The following is a 27,229-nucleotide window of genomic DNA, read 5'->3' as shown; positions in this document are numbered from 1 at the left end:
TGATTCTGTCTCATCATTGATGTTTCTATCTCTCTCTCCCTCTCCCTTTCTCTCTTGAAATCAATAAAAATATATTAAAAAAAGAAACATCTGGGAGATTCCAGAGCCACCTCTAGAGAGGGGATGTTCATTTGTCAGTTGCAGTTTTGCTGCATTGATCAGCCTGGATTTGAGATTGAGCAGAGACTTGTTTAGCTTAGTCTCTTCAGCTTGAGCTAGTTCTGCTCTATGCTTTTTTTAAAAAAATATATTTTATTGATTTTTTACAGAGAGGAAGGGAGAGAGATAGAGAGTTAGAAACATCGATGAGAGAGAAACATCGATCAGCTGCCTCCTGCACATCCCCTACTGGGGATGTGCCTGCAACCCAGGTACATGCCCTCGACCGGAATCGAACCCGGGACTCCCTGGTCCGCAGGCCGACGCTCTATCCACTGAGCCAAACCGGTTTCGGCTGCTCTGTGCTTTTAAAATAAACATAATGAACCTTTGAAATAAACATTTCTTGGGTTCAAGTCCATGACATCATCTGGACGAAATACTTGTTTCATTATGAAATGTTCAGATATACCGGTTTAGTACTTACACGGGTTTAGCTATAGGTTTTACAGATTTCTACTTCTTTTTTTTTAAGTGGGCTTAGTTCACTGGTCAATAGTTTGGTTCTAGTTTTGGAATTTGGGTCCAGAGGTCATCTGGTATGGGGGAAGGGCCCCAGAAACAAATGGGTAGGCTTGAGGTTGGCCCTGGCTCTCTCTCAGACCAGCTGTGTGGCTTTGGGCAACTCACTTAACCTCTCTCGGTCTGTTTCTTTATCCATCAAATAAATAGCTGCACTGTTGGGTTAGTAAGGATCCTCCTAGCTCTAACTCGATGTTTGTGGAGTTTGATGGAAGCCCAGGTTCTGATTCCAGTTCTTCCTGGTATTTCACAAGGGAGCTGAGGGGTTTAGTTAGCCACTTCAGACCTGGTGGGTGACTCCTTCCTTGAGTAGCTTGTCACTCCCAAGAGTTAGGGTGCTCCATAAGGTGCTGGTGCTCTCTCCACAGGTGACACGCTGCTGCAGGCCCTGGACTTACTACCCTTGCTCATCCAGACAGTGGAGAAGGCAGCTTCCCAAAGCACTCAGGTCCCCACAGTCACCGAAGGTGTTGCCGCAGCCTTGCTGCTCTCAAAGCTTTCAGTGGCTGACTCCCAGGCTGGTAAGAGTCAAGAGATGTCCAGGAAGGTTGCAGACAGTGGCCTCTTTCTGAGTCCTTGGGAGGAGTGTTTTGATGCTTAGGATTTTATAGGCTCAGTTTGGCCACTTACGGAATTGGGTCAGCCACACGGCAGCTTGTCATCTGCTGGGATGAGCCTAAGAGTCACATTGAGTGATGGGAATTCAGCGAGGGCCTCTGTCACCGTCCTCCAAGCTGTGGCCCCAATGCTCTGGGATGGGCTCTTGTAGATAATGCCCAGGCTAACCTGGTATTAGTAGTGGGACTTTTTAAAAAAATTGGTTATACATTCATACGGTGTACCATGGAAAGGTTCCCTTTAGCCAGCCCGTCTTCCAGCCACTAAGTTCCCCTCGCTGGGCAGTATTACCAGTTTCACCTTGTCAATTTGTCATTGATCAGACACGCTGGGTCCATGCTGTACTAGTATATGCCACGCTATGTACTAAACATAACTTGGAAAAATTTGCAAATGAGTACGACAAAAAGAGCCTTCCCATTCTTTTTTGGACTACATGGCATTCCGTGCTTTCTTTAGTTTACCTTCTACTCTGCGTGCAGACCTGCCTGAACTTACTGCTGCGGTTGGGAACGGAGCTCAGCTCTCTCCTTCCAGTGTTGTGTGCCGTCTGTGTACCTGCCAAGGCACGGGCTCCCGGGGGGATGGCCTCGCTCAGCAAATATCAGGCAGTTCACTCTAGTGGGAGAGAGGAGATGCAAAAAGATGTCTGCCATTTCGAGCAAAATGTGGCATTAATGCTGTTTTGAAGGAGGGATTGCTTTTAGTTTAGGATTGGGTATCAGAAAAGGCTTCATAAAGGAGGGAGCATTAGCACTAGGGCCTGGAAGGCCAGGAGGGACTTCACCCACTGGACGGGAATAGTCCAGTGTGGGCTCAGACCAGCCCTAGTCAGGGAAGGGCAAGGAAAGCCCCATGTGTGAACCTCAAGCCTTTCACCTGGCACAGACGAGGTGGGAATTCCAGATGGGAGGCAGCTCGTCTGGGCTCCCGTGGGCCACAGGCAGCCCCGGAAGGCTTTCGTGCGGGCGGTGATCCCGGAAGGACTGGTCTGTTATCAGGCCAGGGAGGGCAGAGAGCCTCGCAGTGACCTGTTCCTGTTAGCCAAGCGGCCCGGCAGCCTCAGGATGGGGGGACCAGCCCGGGGGACTGGTAAGTTGTGCCAACAGGTGACCTTTTGTTCCTGGCAGAGGCCAAGCTGAGCAGTTTCTGGCAGCTGATTGTGGATGAGAAGAAGCAGGTTTTCACTTCTGAGAAGTTCCTGCTCCTGGCTTCAGAGGATGGTGAGTTCCTACCCCTGCGTGGACTCAAGGCTGGGACTGAATCTCTCTCACCGGAGGGTCCTCAGTGAAGACTCCTCCCTGGATGCCTGTTGTGACCAGTCAGCTTTGCAGAAACGTGGACCAAAGTGGTCTGTCCAAGGCCTTGGCCGTCCTGGGAATGCATGCATTCCTGTGGGGTGGGGGAAGGCTAGGGAAATGGGGAGACGTGGGAGATTTGTGGAGACAGCACTGATGGCTGCGGAGCTGAGATTTTAGGTGTAATTATAGCTGATTGGGTAATTGGTGCTGTCTCAGAGGCTTTCCTGCATTAAGAAGCAGTGCGAAGCTCTGGTTGGCTCCACGCCCCTCCAGGAGACACAGAAACTACTGGTTTCTATCCTGGAAGAGAGGGAACAGTTGATCATTAAATGTATGTTTAAAATTCTAGGTCGCCTTGCGGGGCTCTGCCGCTAATTAGTGATTTGAAAAGTCTTTTGACTCATAAATCACAACATCCTATTAGTGAGCTATAATTGTTAGTCACTTCTTGATTTAAAAAGGTTTTGTATAGGAAATACATTCACATAATTCAAAACAAAAGATCCAAGAGGATCTACAATGAAATTTATATTCCCTACTTTGCTCTTTTTATTTTTATTTATTTATTTTAATATATTTTTATTGACTTCAGAGAGGAAGGGAGAGGGAGAGAGAGATAGAAACATCAATGGGGGAGAATCATTGATCAGCTGCCTCCTGCCAACCCCCTTCTAGGAATCGAGCCTGCAACCCGGGCATGTGCCCTTGACCGGAATTGAACTTAGGACCCTTCAGTCTGCAGGCTGATGCTCTATCCACTGAGCCAAACCAACTAGGGCTGCAGAGTCATTTTTAATTAATTAAAAGAAAGTGTATGTTTTTCCTACTCTACACACATGTTCATAGTAAGCCAATAGAGGAAACCCTAATGAGCTGTCATCCCACAGCCAGTGGTGATCGCACTTAAGTTGGGTGTTCATTGTCCAGTTCTTTCCAGATGTGTTCTCTGTTTTAAAACACATTTGCTGTTTCTCTCCCCTTCTAGCCCTGTGTACCGTGCTGCATCTGACCGAGAGGCTTTTCCTTGACCACCCGCACAGACTCACCGGCAGTAAAGTCCAGTACGTAGCTCGCCTCCCTGTCCCTGGGGCACCTTTCCCCTGGGGCCAGCAGAGGGGAACCTGGCAGGAGCCTGAGAAATGGGGATGGGGGCGAAGCAGGGCCGGCTGTGGAGCACCTGGCCCGGCCTTCTAAAGCCAGGACGTCCTGTCCCTGTCCTCACAGGCAGTACCACCGGGCTCTGGTGGCCGTGCTCCTGAGCCGCACCTGGCACGTGCGCAGGCAGGCCCAGCAGACGGTTCGGAAGCTGCTGTCTTCTCCCGGGGGCTTTAAGCTGGCGTGTGGACTCCTGGAGGAGCTGAAGGCTGTCCTCAGTTCTCACAAGGTGAGGCTCTCAGACCGACCTCACCAACCCTGCTCCTGCCGTGGATTTTGGATGGGCTGCTCCTGGGTTGTACTCACTCACTCACTCAGACTCCGTGATGCCAGAATCTTCTCTCCTGCCCTTAAGCTCCAGTGACACCTGGTTCACACACAGTTGACTCTTCAGTAGGGTGGGGGTTAGGGGCACTGACCTCCCTCACAGCTGAAAGGTGGAGTATCACTGCAGTCAGTCCTCTGCGTGTGTGGATTCCCATATGTGGAGTTGGCCCTTGAACAGCTGAACAGCATGGTGTGAACTGGGTGGGCAGTCGAACCGCCTGAGTCCAATTGCATGTGAGTGGCCCCGTGCCGTTCAAACCCATGTCCCTCAAGGGTCCACTGCACCTCTTTTCCTTTTCAGACTCTTTCTTCCCATGCCTTTTCATATGTGGCTCAACCTGTTTATTCCTGAGTTATTGAATAACACTGTTTTTAAGGTACTTTATAATTTTTAAAGCATTTTCTATTCATTCTTCCCTTTGATTTTTCACAATGCCTTTACAAGGCCGACAGGCTTACTGCTTTTATTTTTTTTAAATATATTTTATTGGTTTTTTTCCAGAGAGAAAGGGAGAGGGATAGAGAGTTATGAGGATGTTCCAGCAACCAAGGTACATGCCCTTGGACGGAATCGAACCCGGGATTGTTCAGCCCACAGGGAGACGCTCTATCCACTGAGCCAAACTGGTCAGGGCATTACTGCCCTTTTTTTATGTGAGTTGTCCAGGGTTCCAGGAGCTGAAATGACTGGCCTAGGGTCACAGCTGGTGGCTGGCAGACCTGACTCCCACTTCAGTGCATGTTGTGCCCTGCTTCCCTCCCTCTGAGTCTGCTTGAGGTAGTGGTGCCATGACAGACTGGGTCATGGGCTGGGTCTCATGGACCAATTTCTGTTTCCTTCTTCCCCAACTGCTGAGCTTTTTATGTGCAAAGTCACAGGTGCTTCCTCCTTCCAGGCACATCTCATAGCCTGCAGGTCCCCGTGCAGGAGCTGGGCTTGTTCCCACTTTAGCACGGACCCCTGAGAACTACATGAGCGAGAGGCAGCTGTGTCCCTGGGTGCAAGATCTGCACAGGGCTCTGAGCCGTGGGGGCTCATGTGTTGTCTTCACGCAGGTGCTGCCCTTAGAGGCTCTGGTGACTGATGCTGGGGAGGTGACTGAGGCCGGCAAGGCCTACGTGCCGCCCCGAGTCCTGCAGGAGGCTCTGTGCATCATCTCCAGGGTGCCAGGGCTGGGGGGTGACATCAGCAGCACTGAACAGCTGGCCCAGGAGATGCTCATCATCTCCCATCACCCATCTTTAGGTCTGTGGCTGTACCAGGTATGGGAGGGGCGGGGCTGTGTTGGGCAGGTACCAGCGGGCTGAGCAGAAGGCCTCAATTTGCTGCCCCCCTCTTCAGTGGCAGTGCAGTCTGGACTCTGGCCAGCACTTCTAGCTAGAATGAAGATTGATCCCGAAGCCTTTATCACCAGGCACCTGGATCAGATCATTCCCAGGATCACCACACAGAGTCCCCTGAACCAGGTGATTGACGCGTGAGTTGGTTCTGGCCTCAGGTCACAATTCAGGAAGGGGAATTCAAAGAAACGGGTGGAGGTGTGAGGAAATGTGGGTTTGGACCCTTGGGTTGCCAGTGATAGAAAACGCAAACTAGTTTGAGCACAAAAGGGAATTTACTGTCTCATTTAACTGCTAAATCCCAGGATCTGACTGGACAGGAACTCAGATGTCATCCTCAGGACATCGTAGGTGGTGCCTCTTTTACTCTCTGTCTGTGTCTTCATTTGTGTCTTGTATCTGCTTCCCATGATGTGGGCTCCATTCTCCAATAGTTTTCCCTTTTTTGGTGGTAGGACAGCTGCTAGAGTTCCAGGCTTACAGCTTGTCCTCCAATAGCTCCAGTGGAAGGAGCTTTCCCAGTCATTTCAACTGGCATGGGGTCTCACTGCCCTGGTCAGCCTGACTTGGGTGCTGTGTTCATCCCTGGGCCGGTCCTTTTGGTCGGGGTTACATGCTCACCCCTGGAAAGCAGTAATGCTTGCTGAGAAGGCAGGCACCTGCGGCAGCTCTCCTCTCCCGGGGTATCGCTCAGGAAGCCGGCAGAGACAAGAAGCAGCAGTCAGTTGCCAGGGGCACTTAGGGCAGGTGGGACACCTTTCCAGTGCCAGCCTTGGCACATGCTGACTGTGTGTTTGTCTGGCAGTCTTCCATGAATGCCATGGGCTCCCTCTCCCTCCTGTCCCCGGACCGGGTCCTCCCCCAGCTCATCAGCACCATCACCGCCTCTGTGCAGAACCCCGCACTGCACCAGGTGACACGGGAGGAGTTTGCCATCATGCAGACCCCTGCCGGGGAGCTGTACGACAAATCCATCATCCAGAGGTGAGACACCGTTAGACACCTGCCTTACTTGTTCTTGCCTAGAAGATGGAGACAACACCTCCTCTGTAGGGTTGTGAAGAATGAATGAAACCGTCCCTCCATTTCTTGGACAAGTGCCTGCTCTGTTCCAGGCACGTGCTTAAGCAAGAGCATGCCGGTATTCAGCCCTTTCCTGGTGCATACTTCCTGAAAGCTAGCGGGATGCCATGGCTGGCGGGAGGCTGAAGGGACTGGCGGCTGTTTTGAAGCTGGCTGATCCCTGGCTCTGCTGTTTCAGTGCCCAGCAGGACAGCAGTAAAAAGGCCAACATGAAGCGGGAGAACAAAGCTTATTCCTTTAAGGAGCAGATCATAGAGCTGGAGCTGAAGGAGGTGAGTGCACGGACGCAGTGCGGCGGGTGCTGGCCGAGCTCGGTGCCCTGAGGCTGGTGGCGTTTCCTGAAGCACATCCACCCTTCCCTTCAGTCGTCCCAAGGCCCACAGCACGTTCCTCTGATGCCTCCTCCCCATGCCGGGTCCTCCTGCCTTGCCCTTTATTTACCTTTTCTCAGTAGCTTTCTCCACCCCAAACTCAAGGAAAATGAATTTCTCTCTGCTGGGTACTGGCAGCAGTTCACACACTTCCCTGGTGCTGCTTGAATTCCTTGACGGCTGGGACCCATCTTTACTCTGAGCAGCAGGCCCAGGGCCTGGCCCAGTGCAGCCTTGGAATCGTTCAAGGCTGTAGTCAGCTTGTTGCACAGTGTGTGGTGCCCTTTCCTGTCTCAGAGCCTTTGCTCTTCCCTCCGTCTTTATGAGTCTGGCTTCTTCTTGTCTTGCTCAGCCCACGTGTCCACGTCTGCTTCTCATAGAGGTGACCGCCCTGCCACCTATCCGAAGTGGACCCTGCCCTTCTTGGTTACTGTGCCTCGTATTTATCCCTTTTATAACCTTTGCCAGGATCTGAGGTCATGTTGTTTACATATTTGGTTACATGTTCATTATCTTCCTTCACCCACTGCATTGTGCACCCCGTGAGGGCAGGGACTTGGGCTTATTCCCCAGTGACCCCAGCATCTAGAACAGCGCCTGGCACAGTGTAGGTGCCCAGTCCACACTTGTTGAAGGAATGAGTGCTTTCTTAGCCTTTTCCAGCTGTAAGCTTATACTGGGGAAGAGAGGGTTTGTAGGGAGGGGTGGGGCAGGAGGGAGGCTGAAGTTTTGATTCTGAAGCTCTGTGGACCAGAATGCCCTTTTCAGCCCATTGAGGGACTTTTCATTTCTCTAACATATAAAAGGCCTTCCTTGGTTTATCAGTAGAGAATCCAGTAAGAAATCACTTCTCTACCTGCCGTCTCTGTTCTGAAGGAGCCAGGTGGCTGCGGACTTTGTGGGAGGTGGAGAAGCCACATGCTGGGTTTGGGGCACCAGTCACAGACTGAGAGCTGACACGGTACTGACTGTGGATCCAAGCTCGCCCTCTGGTGGGGAGGGAGGTCTGTTCCCCGGAGATGGAATTGCTTTGCACATTGCCTTCAGGAGATAAAGAAGAAGAAAGGCATCAAAGAGGAGGTGCAGCTCACCAGCAAGCAGAAGGAGATGCTGCAGGCCCAGCTGGACAAGGAGGCGCAGATCCGCAGGCGGCTGCAGGAGGTGAGTGGCTGCTGCCACCACATGTCCGTCCGTGAGTGTGCCGGACAGCCCAGGCCTGCTCCTGGCTGCCCCAGAGCAGGGCCCCGCTGACCTGCCTCCTGGGGCGACTCTGCTTGCAGCTGGACAGTGAGCTGGAGGCAGCACTAGGACTGCTGGACACCATCCTGGCCAAGAACCCATCTGGCCTGACCCAGTACATCCCTGTTTTGGTCGACTCTTTCCTGCCCTTGCTGAAATCTCCTCTGGCCGCTCCCCGGATCAAGAACCCTTTCCTGTCCTTGGCTGCCTGTGTCATGCCCCCTCGACTCAAGACTTTGGGTCAGTCCTTGTTTGCGGGCTGTGAGCATGGCCCCAGGCAGGTTGGGAGGTGGGTAGGGGATGCCCCTGAACACTGGTGGGGAGCCATGTGGTGACTTAGGCCACTGACTTTTGTTTCCACATGGGAGTAGCCTTAGGACCAGCATGGTGCCTCTCCTCTCTCCTGTTCTACGTCTGCTGTGCCTTCACTCTGAGGCCCAGGGTTTAGATGTTAGTCAGTGTGATCTTTTTTTAAAAAAAATACTTTGTTATTGAGAATTATTTTTTAATATATATTTTTATTGATTTCAGAGAGGAAGGGAGAGAGATAGAAACATCAATAACGAGAGTCATTGATCAGCTGACTTCTGTATGCCCCCCACTGGGGATCAAGCCTGCAACCTGGGCATGTGTCCTGACCGGGAATTAAACCCTGATCTCCTGGTTCATAGGTCAATGCTCAACCACTGAGCCATGCCGGCTGGGCAGTCAGTGTGGTCTTTCTATAGCAATCTTAAAACTAAGAAGTCAAAGTCAGAGGCAGTGGGGGTGGTTTGGTGCCACGTGGCTAGTTAGTGGGGCCTAGAGCTCCTGAGCAGCCAAGTGTCAGTGGTGAGAGGTCTCTGGTTTTCAGCTTTCCGTTTGCTGTGGTGAAACAGAGATCAGGTAGGGTGGCTGGGAATTGAGCAGACGTCCTTCCTAGCCTAAAGGGAACGTTCCCATGAGTGAGGCTAGAATAAGAACCTTCTGAGTGAAAATGAGTTCTGGAAAAATGAATCTGAAAGGAAATAGGCTGATGTTTGTCAGAGGGGAGGGGGACTGGGGAGCTGGGGGAAAAGGTGAGATTAAGACGTACAAATTGGTAATTACAACATCGTCATGGGGATGTAGAGAACAGCACAGGGAATGTAGTCATTAATAGTGTAATAGCTGTATATGGTGCCAGGTGGGTACTGGAAATATCAGGGGAGCACTTTGTAAAGTATATGAGTGTCTAATGACTATGCCATACACCTGAGACAAAATAATATTGAATGTAAACTGTAATTGAAATCTACATATATAAACGACTAAGCAACTGGCCGACTGGACAGTAGGTATGACACACACTGACCACCAGGGGTCAGACGCTCAACGCAGGAGCTGCTGAGTGACAGCAACTTTGCAGCGTGCCATCTCACACTCTGGGGCCCCTCAGGGGATGTCAGACTGCTGGTTTTGGCCCGATCCCCGCAGGCCAGGCCAAGGGACCCCACCTGCCGGAGAGACCCCACTCACTCCACAGATGCCCTTTGAGCCCTGGTGCTGCCCTAGGTGTGGCCAGCTGGGGAGGGACCTCGGGAGGTTGGCTCCAGGGTGTATCCAGCCCGTCTCGCCCAGTCCCACCCCACAGTCCACCTAATTAATTTCCTTTTAATGTGCACGAATCCGTGTACCGGGCCTCTAGTATAAAATAAAAAAGAGTCTGGAAAAAGGTTCTGAGTTGGGGCATATGGCGCCTGCCAGGACTCTTACCTGCCTGCTGGGCTTGCTGCTTGGAAGGTGGGAGCACCATGCGAATAGAGCTTTGCTCTTGGCTGAATACGCTTGGGTGGCTCATGCCTCCTTTCAGCGTACTTTTAATTTCTTAGTGTCAGGACACCTCCCTGCCTGCCTATCCTTCGGTGCTGTCATGAAGAGGAAATGGAAATTTAGGTTAAGGACTTTTGGGCACAGCAGAATTGATTACTATTAACTCAGAGGGACATGGCACCTCTGTGCTGGGCCAGATTCTTCATGTCTGTGTGGGTCATCCCTGCTGGGTCTCTTCTCTTGGGTACAGGCACCTTGGTGAGCCACGTGACTCTGCGCCTGCTGAAGCCAGAGTGTGCCCTGGATAAGTCATGGTGCCAGGAAGAGCTGTCGGTGGCTGTGAAGAGGGCGGTGACCCTGCTGCACAGCCACACCATCACCAGCACGGTGCGCAAGGGTGAGCCAGGTAAGGGCAGCGCAAAGGACACTTGGCATGAGCTGGTGCAGGGAGTGTGTGAGCTGCCTCATCCCCTGGGCTTCCTGAGGCTGTGGCCATTGGCGAGCCTCCGCCCTCCTTGCCTTGGTTTCTGATCTGAAAAACGGGGTGCGGGGGAGTTGGACCAGTGGAGGGTTTCTGAATCCAGTCCTGGTCTGTGAGCTGCTGCAACCCCATTGAGGGTTCACTTCTTGTCACTGGAATAGACGTGTCTGTTTAACTCATGTTCTGGAACTGGGCAGTGTTTGGGGTGGGAGCAGGCTCGGCTTTCATCCCTGCTGTCACACTGTGTGCTTCTGAGTGTCAGAAAGGGCCTCCAGCTTTCCCCCCTGCCCACTTGCCCTGAGGATGGAAACAGGCAGCAGTGCCCAGTGCCCTGCCCTGCCTGCAGGATCTTGTCTGCTTGTTGCTCACAGATGCTGCACCCCTGTCCGCGCCAGCCTTTTCCTTAGTCTTCCCATTTCTGAAGATGGTGCTGACCGAGATGCCCCACCACAGTGAGGAGGAGGAGGAGCGCATGGCTCAGATTCTTCAGATCCTCACCGTCCACGCCCAGCTGAGGGCCTCACCCAGCAACCCGCCTGGGCGCGTGGACGAGGTTGGCAGGGCACCTTAGCTCGCCCTCGGGCTGGAGGGGGTTGGGAGGCAGGGGCTTTCGACGCTTCCTGGCCCATCAGTAGTTCTCGTGGGGCCTGGAGTGTGTGCTTGTACAGTAGCAGCTTTGGGTAGGAGAACCCGAATGTTCTCTACAGGTCTCCACACTCCTGTTGAGTTTCTAACCCAAAGAAGTTGAAGGATTTTGAATTAGTTTATTGTGTTTGTTGTATTTCTAACTCAGAAGATAACACTGGCCACTTTCTCTTTGATTTATGATTATGAGATTGGATCTTTTTAATAGATTATGTTCTAAAAGTTTGCCAAAATCGTGCATATATTTTTTTTAAAATACATTTTTATTGATTTCTGAGAGGAAGGGAGAGATAGAGATCAGTCCGCAGGCCGATGCTCTATCCACTGAACCAAACCGGCCAGGGCAATCATGCATATTTTTAAAAATTCCAATAATACAGAAGAAAAAAAAATTACCACTTTCCAGAGGTAATGGTTATACCCTTGTGGGCCTTATTTTATGCACACGCAGAACTCACCTCCCTCTCCCCCCGTAATAAAGCAGATACTCTGGGTCTCCTTCCATGTCTGCCTGTGGGTCTGTTTTGTTGGTTTTGCAGGCTGCATGGGATTTAGTGCTGCGGGTGCGCTGTGTTTCAGTGACGACTCTTCCTGTGAGGGGGATTTTAAGGCTGTTTCCAGCTTTGCCTTGTTTTGAGCTGCACAGTGGTGTGAGCTCTTTGTGTGCTTCCTGCACGCCCACGTGAGCATTCCGTAGGGACAGGTTCTTGGGCGTGGAATTGCTCGGTGAGGTGGTACGTTCTGAGCTCCATCCTCACTGGGAGTTAGTTCCCTTTTCTCCAAAGTGAACGCAGCCTCAGATCATGTTCATCTTGCCAACAATGAGTGAAAGAATGGGACCTCCTTTTATTTTGCGTTTCTTGACTGGCTTGTAAAGTTAAGTATCCCTATGTTTATGGGCCACCTGTATTTCATATCCTGTGAATTTCAAGCAAGTTCCAGAATGAATTTAACTTTGAGTCCCTGCGGATCATGGTTCACTGGGGTTGGCAAGTGTGGGCTCAGTTGGAAGCCTGAGGGGGTTCCTACAGGAAAGTTGGCCAGAAGACCTAGAATGCTCTGCTGTGGCTTCACGTGCCACCGACCTGGTTACAGCCTTTCCCCTCACCTCACCTGACTTTCCTGCTCTCCTCCTAGAACGGCCCGGAGCTGCTGCCTCGCGTGGCCATGCTGCGCCTTCTGACTTGGGTGATCGGGACAAGCTCTCCCCGCCTGCAGGTGATCTGGGGCTCAGTTGGCTGTCGCCGTGACTCAGTTTGTGACCCTGACCACAGGTCCCGGTGTTCGGGGTTGAGTCCTACTTCCCTTTGTCAGCCCTCACCTTTGGACTTGAGCAGAAAGAAGGGCTGCTTTTGAGAGCCAGCCTGACTGTGCTCAGTTAGCTAAGACCCCTCCTGCCCCTGGTTTTGACCAGCGCTGGGGCCTTAGCGCTGGTGTGGCTTGGGGTGGGCATTCTCAATTCAAACCCCTCTCTGGGTCCCTGGCCTCTGCCTGACTCTGTAGGAGTAAACAGTTGGCTGAACTGAGCCGAGTGTGTCAATGTTTTCCTTAGGTTCTGGCTTCCAACGCCCTGACCGCCCTGTGTGCCAGCAGCAGTGGCAAGGATGGCTGTGCCTTCGCAGAGCAGGAGGCGGTGGATGTGCTGCTCTGTGCCCTGCGGTCCCCGTGTGACAGCGTGCGGGACACGGCGCTCCGGGTGCGGGCTCACTTCCCCTTGGGGCCACCGTGGCATCCCTAGTGCAAGTGTTTAAGCTGAGGAGATGCCTCAGATTTGTACAGTGTGTTTGGAGGCACAGAGAAGAGGTCACAGGGTGTGGGTCGGCTCGTTCTAGGAGTTGGAACGACGGGACAGTTTTGCTGTGTGGCTGTCTTATTTTTCTTCACCTGATTTGTAAACTGGAATGTGGATCTTGGTACTTTTATAGGACAGCTGTACCTCATAGGATTAGTTCATTTCTTCATCCCACCAGCTTGTGTGTGGCTTTTTGGTATTTTTGGACCAAAAACTGAAAGATCCCCCAGGAGCATGAGACAGTGGTTCCCAAATGCCAGTCTGTAGCTCCCTGCTATTGACCGGTGACAGTTTTCACTGGTCCTTGGTAGAATCTGGCAAACGATGGCAGTATGGTAAACTGTCCTTAAAGACAAAACAGAGAGAATGTCCCTTTTTTGAGGTTTAATCGGTCTTGCATATTTAGAATTAAAGATTTAAGTTTTACATTAAGAAAGAGTCTATTATTACATACCATCATTTCACAAAAGAAAAGCCATTTAAAGAGACAGAGATGCTAGTGAGCTGAGGTGATTGACAGCACTCCCTAGACCAGTGATGTCCAGGGGAACGTCCTGCGGTGATGGAAATAGGTCTGTGCTGTCCAGTGCTGTAGCCGCTAGCCAATGTGTAGCTATTGAGCACTTGAGATGTGGCTGATACAATAAGGAATTGTAATTAATTTTAATTGATTTAACTTTGAAGACCCACATGTGGCTACAGCCCTAGAGGGAGGTGAGGAGGCAAGTCAGGGCTCTTCTGAAAGATTGTGCCTCACATGGTTCAATCTTACACCCTCGCAGGGGCTGATGGAACTCCACATGGTATTGCCAGCGCCTGATACCGACGAGAAGAACGGCCTAAATCTTCTGCGGAGGCTCTGGGTGGTCAAGTTTGACAAGGAGGAGGAGATCCGGAAGCTGGCCGAGCGGTGAGAGCCCTCTGAGGGAATGACTGAGCCCAGTGTGCTCAGCCTGCAGCGAGAGAAGGGCTGGGTGGTTGGTTTGCCAGGGCAGGTGCTACAGGTCTGTGTCTGACCAGCCCCACCCTTCGGCCTGCATAGGCTCTGGTCGACGATGGGCCTAGATTTGCAGCCAGACCTCTGCTCCCTGCTGATTGACGATGTCATCTACCACGAGGCAGCTGTGAGGCAGGCCGGGGCTGAAGCCCTGTCGCAGGCCGTGGCGCGGTACCAGCGGCAGGCGGCCGAGGTGATGGGCAGGCTCATGGAGATTTATCAGGAGAAGCTCTATGTGAGTAGCCTATGTGTCCTGGGCGGTCTGGGTGGCGTGAGGGTAGGTCGGACTCTGCTCAGCCTCGGACTTGCTCCGGACAGCAGTCTTGGAGCTCACTGTGGCTCAGGGTGGCTGTGACTGGTCACAGCCTCACATTCGGGTCGCTGGCTGGCCCGGCGTGTTGGGGAGAGCACTGCAGCTCATCTGTCAACTGTCTGTTGCAGCGGCCGCCCCCAGTGCTGGATGCTTTGGGACGAGTTATCTCAGAATCTCCTCCAGATCAGTGGGAAGCCAGGTATGACAGCTGTTCAGTCTTGTTCTGCTCAGCTTCCTGAGAGGTAGCAGGTTGGCTGGGCTGGTGATGTGAGGAGGCAGCACAGATTAATTGAACAGGGGAGGAGGGGATAGGACTCCCTCAGAGTCAGAGACCGGAATTCAAGTGCTGGCTTCCTCCATGCTGGCCATTGGCCAGGGCCTGTCTCTCCTTTCCTCCAGGCCTCCAGGTCCTCAGGGGTTCTTGGGGACCGTCTTACTGCTCTGTAACGAAAGAGAAGAGTAGCACTTTGCTTTTGTAGAATATGTCCATTTCCAAGTGATTTCAGATCCGATTCCTTTCCTCTCTCTTCTCTCATAACCTGCCCTGGAAGTAAGGGGGTAGGCATTGCACTCATGGGGGGAAACAGAGGCAGAGTTGGTCATCCTGTGGGAGGAAAACTGAGCAGATGGCAGGTTTCTGTTTGACAAGTGGGCTGCTCCAGGTCATCGTGTAGATCAGTGGGTAAGACCTGGGGAGTGGGATTGTGCTGTGCTCTGCCTTGTGAAGTGGTACTTGCTGTTGGCGACTCCCTCCTTGTGATGAGCAGAGCAGATCCCAGCTGCGGAGGCGGCCCCTGGCCAGCCCTCGCCTCCCTGACAGGCTCCCATTGCTTTCCCAGGTGTGGCCTGGCTTTGGCCCTGAACAAGCTCTCCCAGTGTCTGGACAGCTCTCAGGTGAAGCCACTCTTTCAGTTTTTTGTCCCCGATGCCCTCAACGACCGAAACCCTGATGTCCGGAAGTGCATGTTAGATGCGGCCCTTGCGACCCTCAATGCCCACGGGAAGGTAAAGGTTTTCGCCACTGAGGGGCGGGGGAGAAGGCTGAGCTGAGCGCTGGTGACAGGCAGGCCGAGTGCCGGAGATCCTGCACATCACTGGCCCCATGGAAAATTCCATGTGCATTTATTTTGAACCAAAAACGACCCCAAAAGGGAATTAAGTTCTTACAGTTTCTGGCTGCAGTCTTGCCAGAAAACCAGGAGGCGCTGGCATTCTTGGTGGGCTTGTCAGGGCAGCTGTTCCGGCAGATTCAGGCTTGGTCCTCGGGCAGACTGTCAGCCCCAGACATAGCCTGTGGGGTGGATGTGAGCCCTGGGTGCTCTCCAGGAAAACGTCAACTCGCTGCTGCCGGTGTTCGAGGAGTTCCTGAAGAATGCGCCCAACGATGCCAGCTATGACGCTGTGCGGCAGAGTGTGGTGGTCCTCATGGGCTCCCTCGCCAAGCACCTGGACAAGAGTGACCCCAAAGTGAAGCCCATCGTGGCCAAGCTCATTGCTGCCCTTTCCACCCCCTCCCAGCAGGTACCTGCCACCCGAGGCATGACTGGGGGGAGGCAGTGGGATCTTAGGGACTTGGGTATCAGGGTCCCAAAGGCCCAGCTCTCTGCAAGAACGTGTCCCTCGCTTAGGGGACAGCCTGGCTTAGAGTAAAGAGCACCTCCAAGCAGGGATTACTGTGTTGTTTGTTCTGGTGGACCGCCTAGATGTCTTCATTCTTTTCTACTCATTTTCTAACGGTTGTTTGGTGTGTTTTTATTTTTTCATTTAGTATAAACTTGGCACTGGCGGTACCAAGATTTAAACAAAACACAAAGCGGCTGCCCCTTGTGTCAGGTTTTTTCTGACCTTCTCTACGTGTTTGTTACATGTTTCAGGGGCCCTTTAATGCAGCCTCCAACCCACAGTGCAAGGCTTTTTTTCTTTTTAAAAACACATTTATAAATTTTGCAGCTTACACTTTGGACTACCTAGAATGTCCTCATCAAGTGCAGGCCACACTGTGAAGGTCCCGCCTCGGCCCAGGTGGCACGGCCCTTTGCTAAGTTTGACAGCTGGGAGACGTGGGCCGTTGTTATGGAGGCGCAGTAGCGTGCTTTCTCCTGGATCTTATTCTGTGAGGGGGTTTGGTCTTCCTGGAGCTTCCCACCCACCCTGACCTAGGTTCTCCCTTTAGACTAGAAAGCGCCGTAATGGCTGATGCTGTCGTCACTGACAGATACAGTGTGCAGCCTAATGGGGTCCACGTCACACATGAATGCGTAACACTGCTTTTCTGACACTCTGTGTTGTCTGACAGACAGTGGCTAAGATGGGGCTTGGGACATCTAGTGGGGAGGTGCTGTGTAGGACTGTGCCAGCCACCAGGAAAGGCTGTGGTTCCTGATGTGGCAGGCCCCTCCTTTAGGTCCAGGAGTCCGTGGCCAGCTGCTTGCCGCCCCTCGTGCCCGCTGTCAGAGAGGACGCGGGAGCAATGGTCCAGAGGCTTATGCAGCAGCTGCTGGAGTCGGACAAGTACGCCGAGCGCAGGGGGGCCGCGTACGGGCTGGCGGGCCTGGTGAAGGGCCTGGGCATTCTGTCGCTGAAGCAGCAGGAAATGATGGCAGCGCTGACCGATGCCATCCAGGATAAGAAGAATTTCCGCCGGCGAGAGGGTGAGTGTCTCTCGGGGCCCCGAGGCTGCCAGAGGGGGGACTCTGGCCTTTCCTTCCCCTCCGAGGGGCCGGTGTTTGCACTACAGAGGGACAGCTGTGTGTGGCTCATTCTATCTGGGCCTTGCTGTTGTGGCCTGGCCTCGCTAAGTCAGCAGTATCCTTAGCGGAGAGATATTTTGCCTCTCTGGCTGTTAGCGCCAAGAAGTCATGGATGGATTTCCTTCCCTTTCTGCTCAGCCATGTCTGTGCTGGTGCGGGAGGCAGAGGGTGCTGCTGCTTCACGGGGCAGCCCCGTCAATCCCACAGCTGCCCTGGGTGTTTCCAGAAGGTGAGGAGGTTGCAGGGACGTTGCCCCAGCTGTCCGCCTTCTTCCCCAGGAGCCCTCTTTGCCTTCGAGATGCTCTGCACCATGCTGGGGAAGCTCTTCGAGCCGTACGTGGTGCACGTGCTGCCCCACCTGCTGCTGTGCTTCGGGGATGGGAACCAGTACGTACGTGAGGTAAGTCCTGGGCTGCACACGAGACCTGCTGGCCGGGCTGTGAGACTCTGCAGGGAGGCTGAGGTGCTGTAAAGCCCCACTAACAGATGGAGTGTGCACCCTGATGGGGTCCACGTCACCATACCTTGGGCCCCACTTATTGGTCTGGACTCCCCTGATTCCCTGTAAATTACTGAAGCTTTCTGAGATGAGAAACCATGTCGCACAGGGGCTGACACAGGAGACTCCTCAGTAAGTGCTGGTTACTGGGGGGAAGACTTGGTCTAGACCAGGGGTGGGCAAACTTTTTGACTCGAGGGCCACAATGGGTTCTTAAACTGGACCGGAGGGCTGGAACAAAAGCATGGATGGAGTGTTTGTGTGAACTAATATAAATTCAAAGTAAACATCATTACATAAAAGGGTATGGTCTTTTTTTTTTAGTTTTATTCATTTCAAACGGGCTGGCCCCGTTTGCCCACGGCTGGGCTAGAGTCAGGCTTGATCCTTGGTTGGGTGAGGAGGCCCCTGAACGTTTTTTCTCCTCTTTGAGGCTGCAGATGATTGTGCCAAAGCTGTGATGAGCAACCTGAGTGCTCACGGGGTGAAGCTAGTGCTCCCCTCCTTATTGGCTGCCCTGGAGGAGGAATCCTGGAGGACCAAAGCCGGTGAGGCCACTCTCTTCCGTGCCTTTGTCCTAACTTCCTGTCCCAGGTAGCCACGTGTGTGCTTCCCGGCCCAGAGATGATAAGGCCAGGACTGCTGTTGGGCAGCCCAGTCCCTCAGTAGCTGGTATGTTTTGCTTACCTGCAAAGAGCAGCCTCTGACAGGAGATGCCGCCCTAAGTCAGGAAATCCCAGAGCTTTAAAGCTTGTCTGTGGCTAGTTTAGTGATTTTTAAAGCTTTCTCCCCATTAAACCCTTTTTTAAAATGTAATCTTATTTGGAACCCTAATATACAAGAGATTTAAGCAGAGCTACTCTGGTTTGCGGAAGGTCAAGGTCTGGGGCCCTCGCACTTGGTGTCTTTCCCCTGGGTCCCTCAGGCTTTGTCCTGCAGTTTGAAAATCACAAATCAAAATTAGTTCCCTCATTTGTGGCTGAGGCGACTGAGGCCAGAGAAATGCAGTAAATTGGGCTTGGATCACAGCCAGACTGAGCCAGGTCTTCCTGATCCTGGGCTCTGCAGTTCGCCGTCCTCTGCCCTCTGCCCTCTGCCCTCTGCCCGGGGGCTGCTTGAGCACAGCCTGCAGAGGACCAGGCTGGTTGTCCCTTGCCTGGCAGCAGCCAGGTGACTGTTGGCCTGTACTGAGCGATTCTACACTGGACGTGTGTCTGCCTCTGCAGGGTCGGTGGAGTTGCTTGGGGCAATGGCTTACTGTGCTCCCAAGCAGCTGTCCTCCTGTCTGCCCAACATCGTGCCCAAGCTCACGGAGGTGCTGACCGACTCCCACGTCAAAGTGCAGAAGGCCGGACAGCAGGCGCTCAGGCAGATCGGCTCTGTCATCAGGAACCCGGAGATCCTGGGTAGGCCTCTCGCACAGTGGGCAGTGGCCCTGCTCCTCCTCCTGTCCCTGGACACTGCAGGGAACGTGCTGAGGATAAGTTCACAGTGAAAGAAACTCTAAATTCTGGAAGCTCTTTTCCTAGACTAAATGGTAGTTAGGAAGTGGCGGGTCTTCCTGCTTGTCCGGAGCAGTTGTCATTGACTGCACAGGTAGGGAAACTGAGTCAGCAGCTCAGAAGCACCTTGACAGAGAGCTCTGTGCCCTAAGCTGAGTCCAAGGTCAACAGAATTGACTGACAAGCTCTGGACCATCTCAGTATCATCCGATGTGTTAGGATCTTTGGGAACTTGCTGATCTCATTCCAGGAGACATGAGATAGAGGGGAAGGTTAGGGACAGTTATTCCCCTTAACTGTGCTCTTAGTGTGGTTCTTTCTTGAGTGTTGGGAAGAGGTTGATTTCTAGAAATAAAACCTAGCCAGCTACCTTGTTAAATTTTAAACTTCACACGTTAAATTTTAAGCTTCAGCATTGGAGCCTCAGTGCCATTCAGTGTAGCTCAGCCCAGGTATTACTAGATTTTTCTTTTGTTCAGAAAATTATGGGAATTTTTGTTTTTTAGATTAGATTAGGTGTACTTGGATTTTGTTGGTTTTTACAATGTCTAATAGCCTTGGGGACTGGCAAGGCCCGGAACAGTCTCATCTCTACTGAATGAGTAGAAGTTCCTTTCTTCTTTTTTAAAATATGTTTTTATTGATTTTAGAGAGAGGAAGGGAGAGTGAGAGAGAGACAGAAACATCAATGATGAGAGAGAATCACAGATCAACTGCCTCTTGCACGCCCCTTACTGGGGATTGAGCCCACAACCCACCTGGGCATGTGCCCTTGACCGGAATCTAACCTGGGACCCTTCAGTCCCCATGTCGACGCTCTATCCACTGAGCCAAACCGGCTAGGGCACATATAGGCCTTTTAAAGAAGTTCCTTTATTCTGAGAATCGAGCCTGTTTTGTTTTTTTTTTGTTTTTCAATTGACATATAATTTGCATAATATAAAGTTCACTTTTTAAGAATGTACAGTTTGTGCCAAACCGGTTTGGCTCAGTGGATCGAGCATCGGCCTGTGGACTGAAAGGTCCCAGGTTCGATTCCGGTCAAGGGCATGTACCTTGGTTGCGGGCACATCCCCAGTAGGAGGTGTGCAGGAGGCAGTTGACCGATGTTTCTCTCTCATCGATGTGTCTAACTCTCTGTCCCTCTCCCTTCCTCTCTGTAAAAAATCAATAAAATATATTTTTTAAAAAAAAAAGAGTGTGCAGTTCAGTGGTTTTTACATGTGAGCATCACACTCTTCAGTTGCAGGGCATTTTCCATCACCTCCCAAAGAAACCCCGTACACGTTGGCATTCATTCTCCATTTCTCCCCTCCCCCAGCCCCAGCCGGATCCGTTTCTTGTCTGTGGGTTTGCCTGTTTTGGACGCTTCATGTGAATCGTACAATAAGCGGCCTTTTGTGCCTGGCTCCTGAGCATCATGTTTTCAGGGTTCGCCCATGCTGTACCCTGTGCCAGCCCTTCATTCCTTTCTATGGCCCAGTGGTATTCCGTGGTGTATGGACCACATTTTGTTTATCTCTTTATCCGTTGGTGGATATTTGGTTGTTTCCTCTTTTTGCCTATTAAGAACAGTGCTGGCCGAAACCGGTTTGGCTCAGTGGATAGAGCGTCGGCCTGCGGACTGAAAGGTCCCAGGTTCGATTCCGGTCAAGGGCATGTACTTGGGTTGCGGGCATATCCCCAGTAGGAGATGTGCAGGAGGCAGCTGATCATGTCTCTCTCTCATTGATGTTTCTAACTCTCTATCTCTCTCCCTTCTTCTCTGTAAAAAAAAAAAAGAACAGTGCTGCTGTGAACCTTTGGGTACACTCCCTTGACCGGAATTGAACCCGGGACCCTTCAGTCCGCAGGCCGACGCTCTATCCACTGAGCCAAACCGGTCTTGGCTGGGTACACGGTTTTTTATAGACATGTTTTTAGTTCCCTTGGTTAGATACCAGGAATGGGATTGCTGGGTCCTATAGTAACTGCTTAACTATTTGAGTCACTGCTAGACTGTTTTCCAAAGCAGCTGTACCATTTGACAGTCCCAGCAGCAATGTCTGAGAATTCCAGCTGCCAGCACTCCTATTGTCTGCAAAACCAGCACTGGTTACAGCCATCTTAGTGGGTATGAAGTGGCATCTCATTGACTTTGATTTGCATTTTCCTAATGACTAATGATGTTGAACATCTTGTGCGTATTGGCCATTTGCATATCTTCTTTGGAGAACTGTCTGTGCAAATCCTCTGCCTATTTTTAAATTGGATTATTAGTTTTTTAAAATTGTTGACCACCAGCCTGGGGCTTTATAGTGGTTGAATTCCCTGGGCTCATGGAAAAGTTAAACCAGGTTTTCCTCTTGGAATTCCTTCTGCGGGGCTGATGGCGCTGAATTTGAGAGCTCATTTTATCTGGGCCTAGCAGCTCTGAGTGTGGGGTGCGTCACTCCCCTCGCTGGTTCAGGGGCCTTTGTTTTCCCAAAACCGCTTTGGGTTGCTGCTTCCAGAATAGGGATTATGGTGCCTGAGCAGCTCTCTCATTGGAGGCCCAGCAGCTCAGGACCCATGGAAGCCTGCCCACAGGGACTCCGCCAGAGCACAGCTTTGCAGTGCAGAGAGGTGACAGCTACCGCCTCCAACCAGTCCCTCCTGTTGGAGCAAGGATTGCTCTTCGCAGACAGACTGGCCTCCCAAGCTGGTGACTTGTGAGGCTCCTGGGAGCAGTCGCCCTGACTCCCTTCTCCTCGATCCCTGTCTCTGTTTGGATATGCAGCCATTGCCCCAGTCCTGCTGGATGCCCTGACGGACCCTTCCAGGAAGACCCAGAAGTGCTTGCAGACCCTGCTGGACACCAAGTTTGTCCACTTCATTGATGCCCCGTCCCTGGCCCTCATCATGCCCATCGTCCAGAGAGCCTTCCAGGACCGTTCCACAGACACGCGGAAGATGGCAGCCCAGATTATTGGCAACATGTACTCCCTGACCGACCAGAAGGTAGCAGCCTAGCTGGGGCTGGCACAGGACAGACCAGCAGATGCTGGTTTAGGGCACAGAGTCCTTGCACAGGAGACACGGGAGTGGAGCACACATGCATTGGGTCCCTGACTGTGTTTGGGGGCAGATGTGGACCATTGTGGCGTGGAGGGTGGAAATGTCGGTTCTCTGGCATCTTGCAGAGTAGCATTGGAGTCCTCTTTAGCCCAGTTCTCAGGTGAGGCCCCTCCCAGTGGGCCCCTTTTACAGGTTGGGGTACAGGAAAGGTCCAACCTCACCTTTGACCTTTCAGGAGTGTGGGGAAAGTGGCTGAGGCTTTGACTGCTTGCAGTGTTTTCTTGTGTCAAGCATTTGCTTCTGTAAGTCTCGGGAAATTAGGGGAGATGGATCTTGTTTGTTTGTTTCCTTGTTCCTGAGGCCTTGCTTGTGTGATCTCACCATCTACCTCACCTCTGCTTGCTTGACTGAGCTGTGGGCACAATAGAGAAAGTGGGAAGGTTATATCAATCCTAGAAAATCTGGAAAATTGAAAAACTGAAAAAATAAAAAATGTTATCCATAGTCCTCCAACACTAAAACAGTTTCTCTAATGTTCTTCATTACATTTTAAAATTCTATTCCTGAACATCAACTTATTTCAGAGTTATAATGAGTTATTCATAAAACTGATTTTAATAATTGTGTAATATTCCAATAAGTTTACGTACTATAACTTATGTAATCCTGTTGTTGGTCATATAGTAACCAGAGTTTTTTGCCATTTTAAATGTTGCTGCTGGGAACATAAGGCTTTTTCTATATTTAAAACTGTTCCCTAAGGCTGAATGCTATATTAAGAGACATAAACCTTTTAAGGTGAAGAAAGGGAAGATGATATTGCAATTCTGAAAGGAAAATGCAGAAATAATTTCCTAAAGATCCCAGAGGCTGGGCCGGCTTTGGTCCTAGGAGAAGGGCAGGAGGGGTAAGAGCACTGCACTAGCTGGTGGCTCTCTCGACCTCCTGAAGGTGGCCTCGGGTCCCTTGGCGGTTTGCCCTTCCCCTCCTTGTTCTGGGAGCATCCCTTCCAAGTGCTCCTTGTCAGCAGAATGGCGAGGCAGGGTCCCCAGGAGGACGATCCCGGAGAAGCAGGAGTCAACCCGAGTCACTGATTGTGTTGTTGCAGGACTTGGCTCCGTACCTGCCAAGCGTGACACCTGGCCTGAAAGCCTCTCTTTTGGACCCTGTACCTGAGGTGAGTCTGGGAGGGGAGGAGGCAAGAGCTTATTTTAGCCCAGTCTCCAGAAAATTCATCCCTGAGAATTTGGTGTTTGTCTGGTGAAGGAAAGGAGCCCGAGGGACCCCTCATTGCTCCTGCCTGGTCACCTTGTTTTGAGCCCTCAGCTCTTCCCTGTCCCTGCTGTTGGTTACCTGACAGGTGCGGACAGTGTCTGCTAAGGCCCTTGGGGCCATGGTGAAGGGCATGGGCGAGTCGTGCTTCGAGGACTTGCTGCCGTGGCTGATGGAGACGTTGACCTATGAGCAGAGCTCCGTGGATCGCTCAGGCGCTGCACAAGGTGAGGCCAGCGCAGGCCCAAGGGCCTGCCCAGAAATGCCCTCTGGGGGCCTCAGAGCCAGTGGGTTCATTCTGTCTCTTGTTGCAGGGTTGGCCGAAGTCATGGCTGGCTTAGGGGTGGAGAAGTTGGAGAAGCTGATGCCAGAAATTGTGGCTACAGCCAGCAAAGTGGACATTGCACCCCACGTCCGAGATGGCTACATTATGATGTTCAACTACCTGCCCATCACCTTTGGGGACAAGTTCACTCCTTACGTGGGGCCCATCATCCCCTGTATCCTCAAAGTAGGCACCGCTGACCAGGCCAGGAGATCGCACTGAGGAGGGTGGGATGCATGTGCCCTGGGGGGGTTGCTAGGGCTGCTGGCTGGCGGGGCTGGGTGGGAGGAGTCCTCTTCCTGCTTTCCAAGGAGTCCCATCTCCTTTTGGGCCTGGGTGACTTGGGAAGGGTGGGGAGACAGCCCTGGCTGACCCCCACTCTGTGTGCCCAGGCTCTTGCTGATGAGAACGAGTTTGTGCGTGACACCGCGCTGCGTGCGGGCCAGCGGGTCATCTCCATGTACGCCGAGACGGCCATCGCCCTGCTGCTGCCCCAGCTGGAGCAAGGCCTCTTTGACGACCTCTGGAGAATAAGGTGAGAACTCGGGCAGAAAGACCCAGCTTCGCATTTTGGGAACTCGAAGAAATAAAGAGCAAAATGATGACAAGAACTCTCAACTTTCTCCAGATCCTCACTTTTAACCATTTTGTAACCCTGTAGTTTCCTGTAGCAATGTCTTCATTCTGATTCTCTTTTTAAAAAGTTCTCTTTAGTCAGTCCTTCAGTTGTATTACAATCTAAGCTAGAATACTTTTTACTCTGGAAATGTTACTTCTGTGGTTTTATTCCAAGGACAGATTTGGTTGAGTGCTTAAAGATGTAGGTAGAAGGCTCTCTGTTGCAGTATTGTTTTTACCATTTGAAAAATTGGATGTTGGTTTTAAAAAGTGACGACACATCCATACAGTGAACTTATCAGTCGTTACAAAGAATGGTAAAGAACAGGGGTCCTCAAACTACGGCCCACGGGGCACATGCGGCCACCGAAAACATTTATCCAGCCCGCCGGGTGTTTTTGCCTCCGCTGCCTGTCCTGCTTAGCAGCTGACTTGTCCCGGGCCCTCAGTGCGCATGTGTGGAATGTCTGAGGGACAGTGAACTGGCCCCCTGTTTAAAAAGTTTGAGGACCTCTGGTAAAGAACCTTTATCAGCTGACACAGGAAGCTCCTCAGCCTCTAGCTGACATCACAGGTAGATTGTGGCCCAGCGCACGTGGTGTGGATTCAATTCCCACACTGTGTGGGGGAGTGCGTGTCTTTGTAGCGGGCGCCCTATGCAAGGGTGTCACCAGAGTGTCAGGACGGTTGCCTGAGTAGCGAGGGTTTGAATAATTGTTTATACTCACATTCTTCATATTATTCTGTATTTTGGAATTTTACGTTTGGATGTGACTATTATTTTTTATGATTAATAAACCTCACTTAATTTGAAGAGAAGTTTATCCTTCTAGGCCTCTTCTGATGCCTCCAGTTCTGATGATCAGCATTCCTGATTTCCTGTTAATGCTTCTATTTGTGCTCTCTTTTAAAAAAACATTTTATTGTAGAATTTTTCATGCAGTCTTTTCAAAAGTATTTATTCTTTTTCATTATCAAAGTTCATTGGCAAGAAAATAAAGTGGGAAAGTGTAAAGGCATCAAAATCGCCTGTAACTTTTCTCCCATTCCAGAATAACCACCCGGAATATTTCTGATGCGTTTCCTCAGTCTCTTTCCTGCCCAGTGCTGGTTGAGCCCCCAGACTGCCCCGTGCAGCTGTGTGACTCTGTGCTTGGCCCTCTCAGGTTCAGCTCTGTTCAGCTCCTGGGGGACCTCCTGTTCCACATCTCAGGTGTCACTGGAAAGATGACTACGGAAACTGCCTCTGAAGATGATAACTTTGGGACTGCTCAGTCCAACAAGGTGCGTGCCTTGCGTCGGTTGCCTTGCTCTGTGGAGGGCACTCATGCTGTGGGGGCCTCACCTCCCCTTGTTCTCTGTTCCTCTGTGCTGGCTGCAGGCTATCATCACTGCCCTGGGGGTGGACCGGCGGAACCGGGTGTTGGCAGGGCTGTACATGGGCCGCTCGGACACCCAGCTGGTTGTGCGGCAAGCATCCCTGCACGTCTGGAAGATCGTGGTCTCCAACACCCCCCGCACCCTGCGTGAGATCCTGCCCACGCTCTTCGGGCTGCTGCTGGGTTTCCTGGCGAGTACCTGTGCAGATAAGAGAACGGTAAGTTGCTCGGCCTTGCTTCTGACCCCGCAGCCCTGATGCCTACTGGTAGAGGCCAGAAAGGCAGGCCTGCAGAGACGGGGAGATCACTTAGTCATTCAGCAAATACTTATTAAGCATCTGCTGATGTAAGACCTGGCATATAATGGAGAAGAAAGGCAGTCTCATTGCTTGTCCTCACGGAGCTACACTGGTAGAGGAGATGGATGTGAATCAAGTAATCACACAGACAGATGCAGATGGAGCTACTGCAAGTGCACAGGGCACTGCAAGTGCTCACCACAGGGCCATGCAACCCAGCTGGGGGCCAGGAAAGGCTTCTCAGGAGAAACGGTGCTTGAAGATGAAAGATGAGTGAGCACCGACCAGGTAAGGAGGCGACAAAGGACTATTTCAGACAGGGATCGTGCTATAGATACAAGGATGGGGTGTGCAAAGGCCCTGTGATGGGCAAAAACATGGCCCACAGTAGGAAAGAGCAACGGGCAGTGGGTCTGGAATGAGAAAGCAGAGACCATCGTGGTGTGACATGACTGATGTGCCGGGCTAGGGGGTGGTGCTCCTGTTGGGAGGAGGGGCCCAGCCTGGACTGATAGTCACTCCTGCCCATCTCCTTTGGCCCACACCTCTTATCCCTGGCAAACACACTGAGTATTTGGCTCTAAAGGGTTTGCATGAGGCCTCGGAGCAGATGGGGTTTTTCCTAAAGCATCTGTTCCTAATTCAGTTTGTCCCCTTGGCAGAAGCACAAGTTTAAGTGACTTCTAGGCTGCAGTTTTCAATCCAGGGAAATTGGCCTTTGACCAGGCAGCATTTCCTGTTCACATGTGAGGTGCCAGCTCTTGCTGTAGGTTGTGTAGGTGCCTAAGGCACACAGCAATAATTTTATTATGCAGTGTTGCAAGCACCCTGGGGGGCTCTGTGGGAGTAAGAATATTTGGGGAAGTTAAGCCAGTGACTCAGATAAAGTCTAGAAGGTTCCAAGGCCTCATTCTGGAGTTTGCAGGGAGTTGATATCCTGGCCTGATCTCTGCTGACAGATCGCAGCACGGACATTAGGAGATCTCGTCCGGAAGTTAGGGGAGAAAATCCTACCCGAGATCATTCCCATCCTTGAGGAAGGCCTGAGGTCTCAGAAGAGCGACGAGAGGCAGGGCGTGTGCATTGGGCTGAGCGAGATCATGAAGTCCACCAGCCGGGATGCTGTGAGTATCTCCTACGCGCCCTGTAGGCCTTGCATCTGTAGGTGACTGACTCAGAGCTGCTGGGGAGGTGGCAGGAGAAGCGGCGCCTCCACATGAGGACACGCAAACCTCACTCCAGAGGGTGCTCCTGGCGGCCACGTATGGACTGCAGTTCCCTTCTCAGCTTTCCTAGCAGATTTTCTGGCTCAGATCTAAGCAGGTTCAAGGCCTTGAGTAGCCTTTGGAAATGGAGATCTTTTTCTCACCATTCTGGAGGTTGCTCTAGATTAATCCCTTTTGTGTCTCTGTAT

At 51.9% G+C, this 27,229-nt stretch overlaps 1 protein-coding gene across 1 annotated transcript in view; it reads left to right on the top strand.

Moving 5' to 3' along the window:
• The window catches only part of GCN1 (GCN1, eIF2 alpha kinase activator homolog), a 51,629-nt gene that overhangs the window by 12,337 nt on the left and 12,063 nt on the right, over positions 1-27,229 (top strand). Inside the window, exons 14-45 of the mRNA XM_015568164.1 lie at positions 1,050-1,202; positions 2,430-2,522; positions 3,586-3,661; positions 3,825-3,984; positions 5,139-5,328; positions 5,425-5,549; positions 5,729-5,770; positions 6,229-6,407; positions 6,685-6,778; positions 7,925-8,038; positions 8,158-8,356; positions 10,158-10,313; positions 10,760-10,941; positions 12,171-12,251; positions 12,586-12,729; positions 13,608-13,735; positions 13,868-14,057; positions 14,264-14,334; positions 14,975-15,140; positions 15,462-15,656; positions 16,540-16,786; positions 17,164-17,285; positions 17,818-17,932; positions 18,611-18,790; positions 21,645-21,865; positions 23,031-23,099; positions 23,283-23,421; positions 23,509-23,705; positions 23,912-24,054; positions 25,304-25,421; positions 25,519-25,734; positions 26,775-26,939. Coding sequence (XP_015423650.1) covers positions 1,050-1,202; positions 2,430-2,522; positions 3,586-3,661; positions 3,825-3,984; positions 5,139-5,328; positions 5,425-5,549; positions 5,729-5,770; positions 6,229-6,407; positions 6,685-6,778; positions 7,925-8,038; positions 8,158-8,356; positions 10,158-10,313; positions 10,760-10,941; positions 12,171-12,251; positions 12,586-12,729; positions 13,608-13,735; positions 13,868-14,057; positions 14,264-14,334; positions 14,975-15,140; positions 15,462-15,656; positions 16,540-16,786; positions 17,164-17,285; positions 17,818-17,932; positions 18,611-18,790; positions 21,645-21,865; positions 23,031-23,099; positions 23,283-23,421; positions 23,509-23,705; positions 23,912-24,054; positions 25,304-25,421; positions 25,519-25,734; positions 26,775-26,939 — 4,670 coding nt within the window. The remainder of the gene's footprint in view (positions 1-1,049; positions 1,203-2,429; positions 2,523-3,585; positions 3,662-3,824; positions 3,985-5,138; positions 5,329-5,424; positions 5,550-5,728; positions 5,771-6,228; positions 6,408-6,684; positions 6,779-7,924; positions 8,039-8,157; positions 8,357-10,157; positions 10,314-10,759; positions 10,942-12,170; positions 12,252-12,585; positions 12,730-13,607; positions 13,736-13,867; positions 14,058-14,263; positions 14,335-14,974; positions 15,141-15,461; positions 15,657-16,539; positions 16,787-17,163; positions 17,286-17,817; positions 17,933-18,610; positions 18,791-21,644; positions 21,866-23,030; positions 23,100-23,282; positions 23,422-23,508; positions 23,706-23,911; positions 24,055-25,303; positions 25,422-25,518; positions 25,735-26,774; positions 26,940-27,229) is intronic.

Source organism: Myotis davidii, unplaced genomic scaffold (genome assembly GCF_000327345.1).
Source record: "Myotis davidii unplaced genomic scaffold, ASM32734v1 scaffold803, whole genome shotgun sequence".
NCBI lineage: Eukaryota > Metazoa > Chordata > Mammalia > Chiroptera > Vespertilionidae > Myotis > Myotis davidii.
Note: the sequence above shows the minus strand (reverse complement) of the source record. Positions and strands in the feature narration are given on the sequence as shown.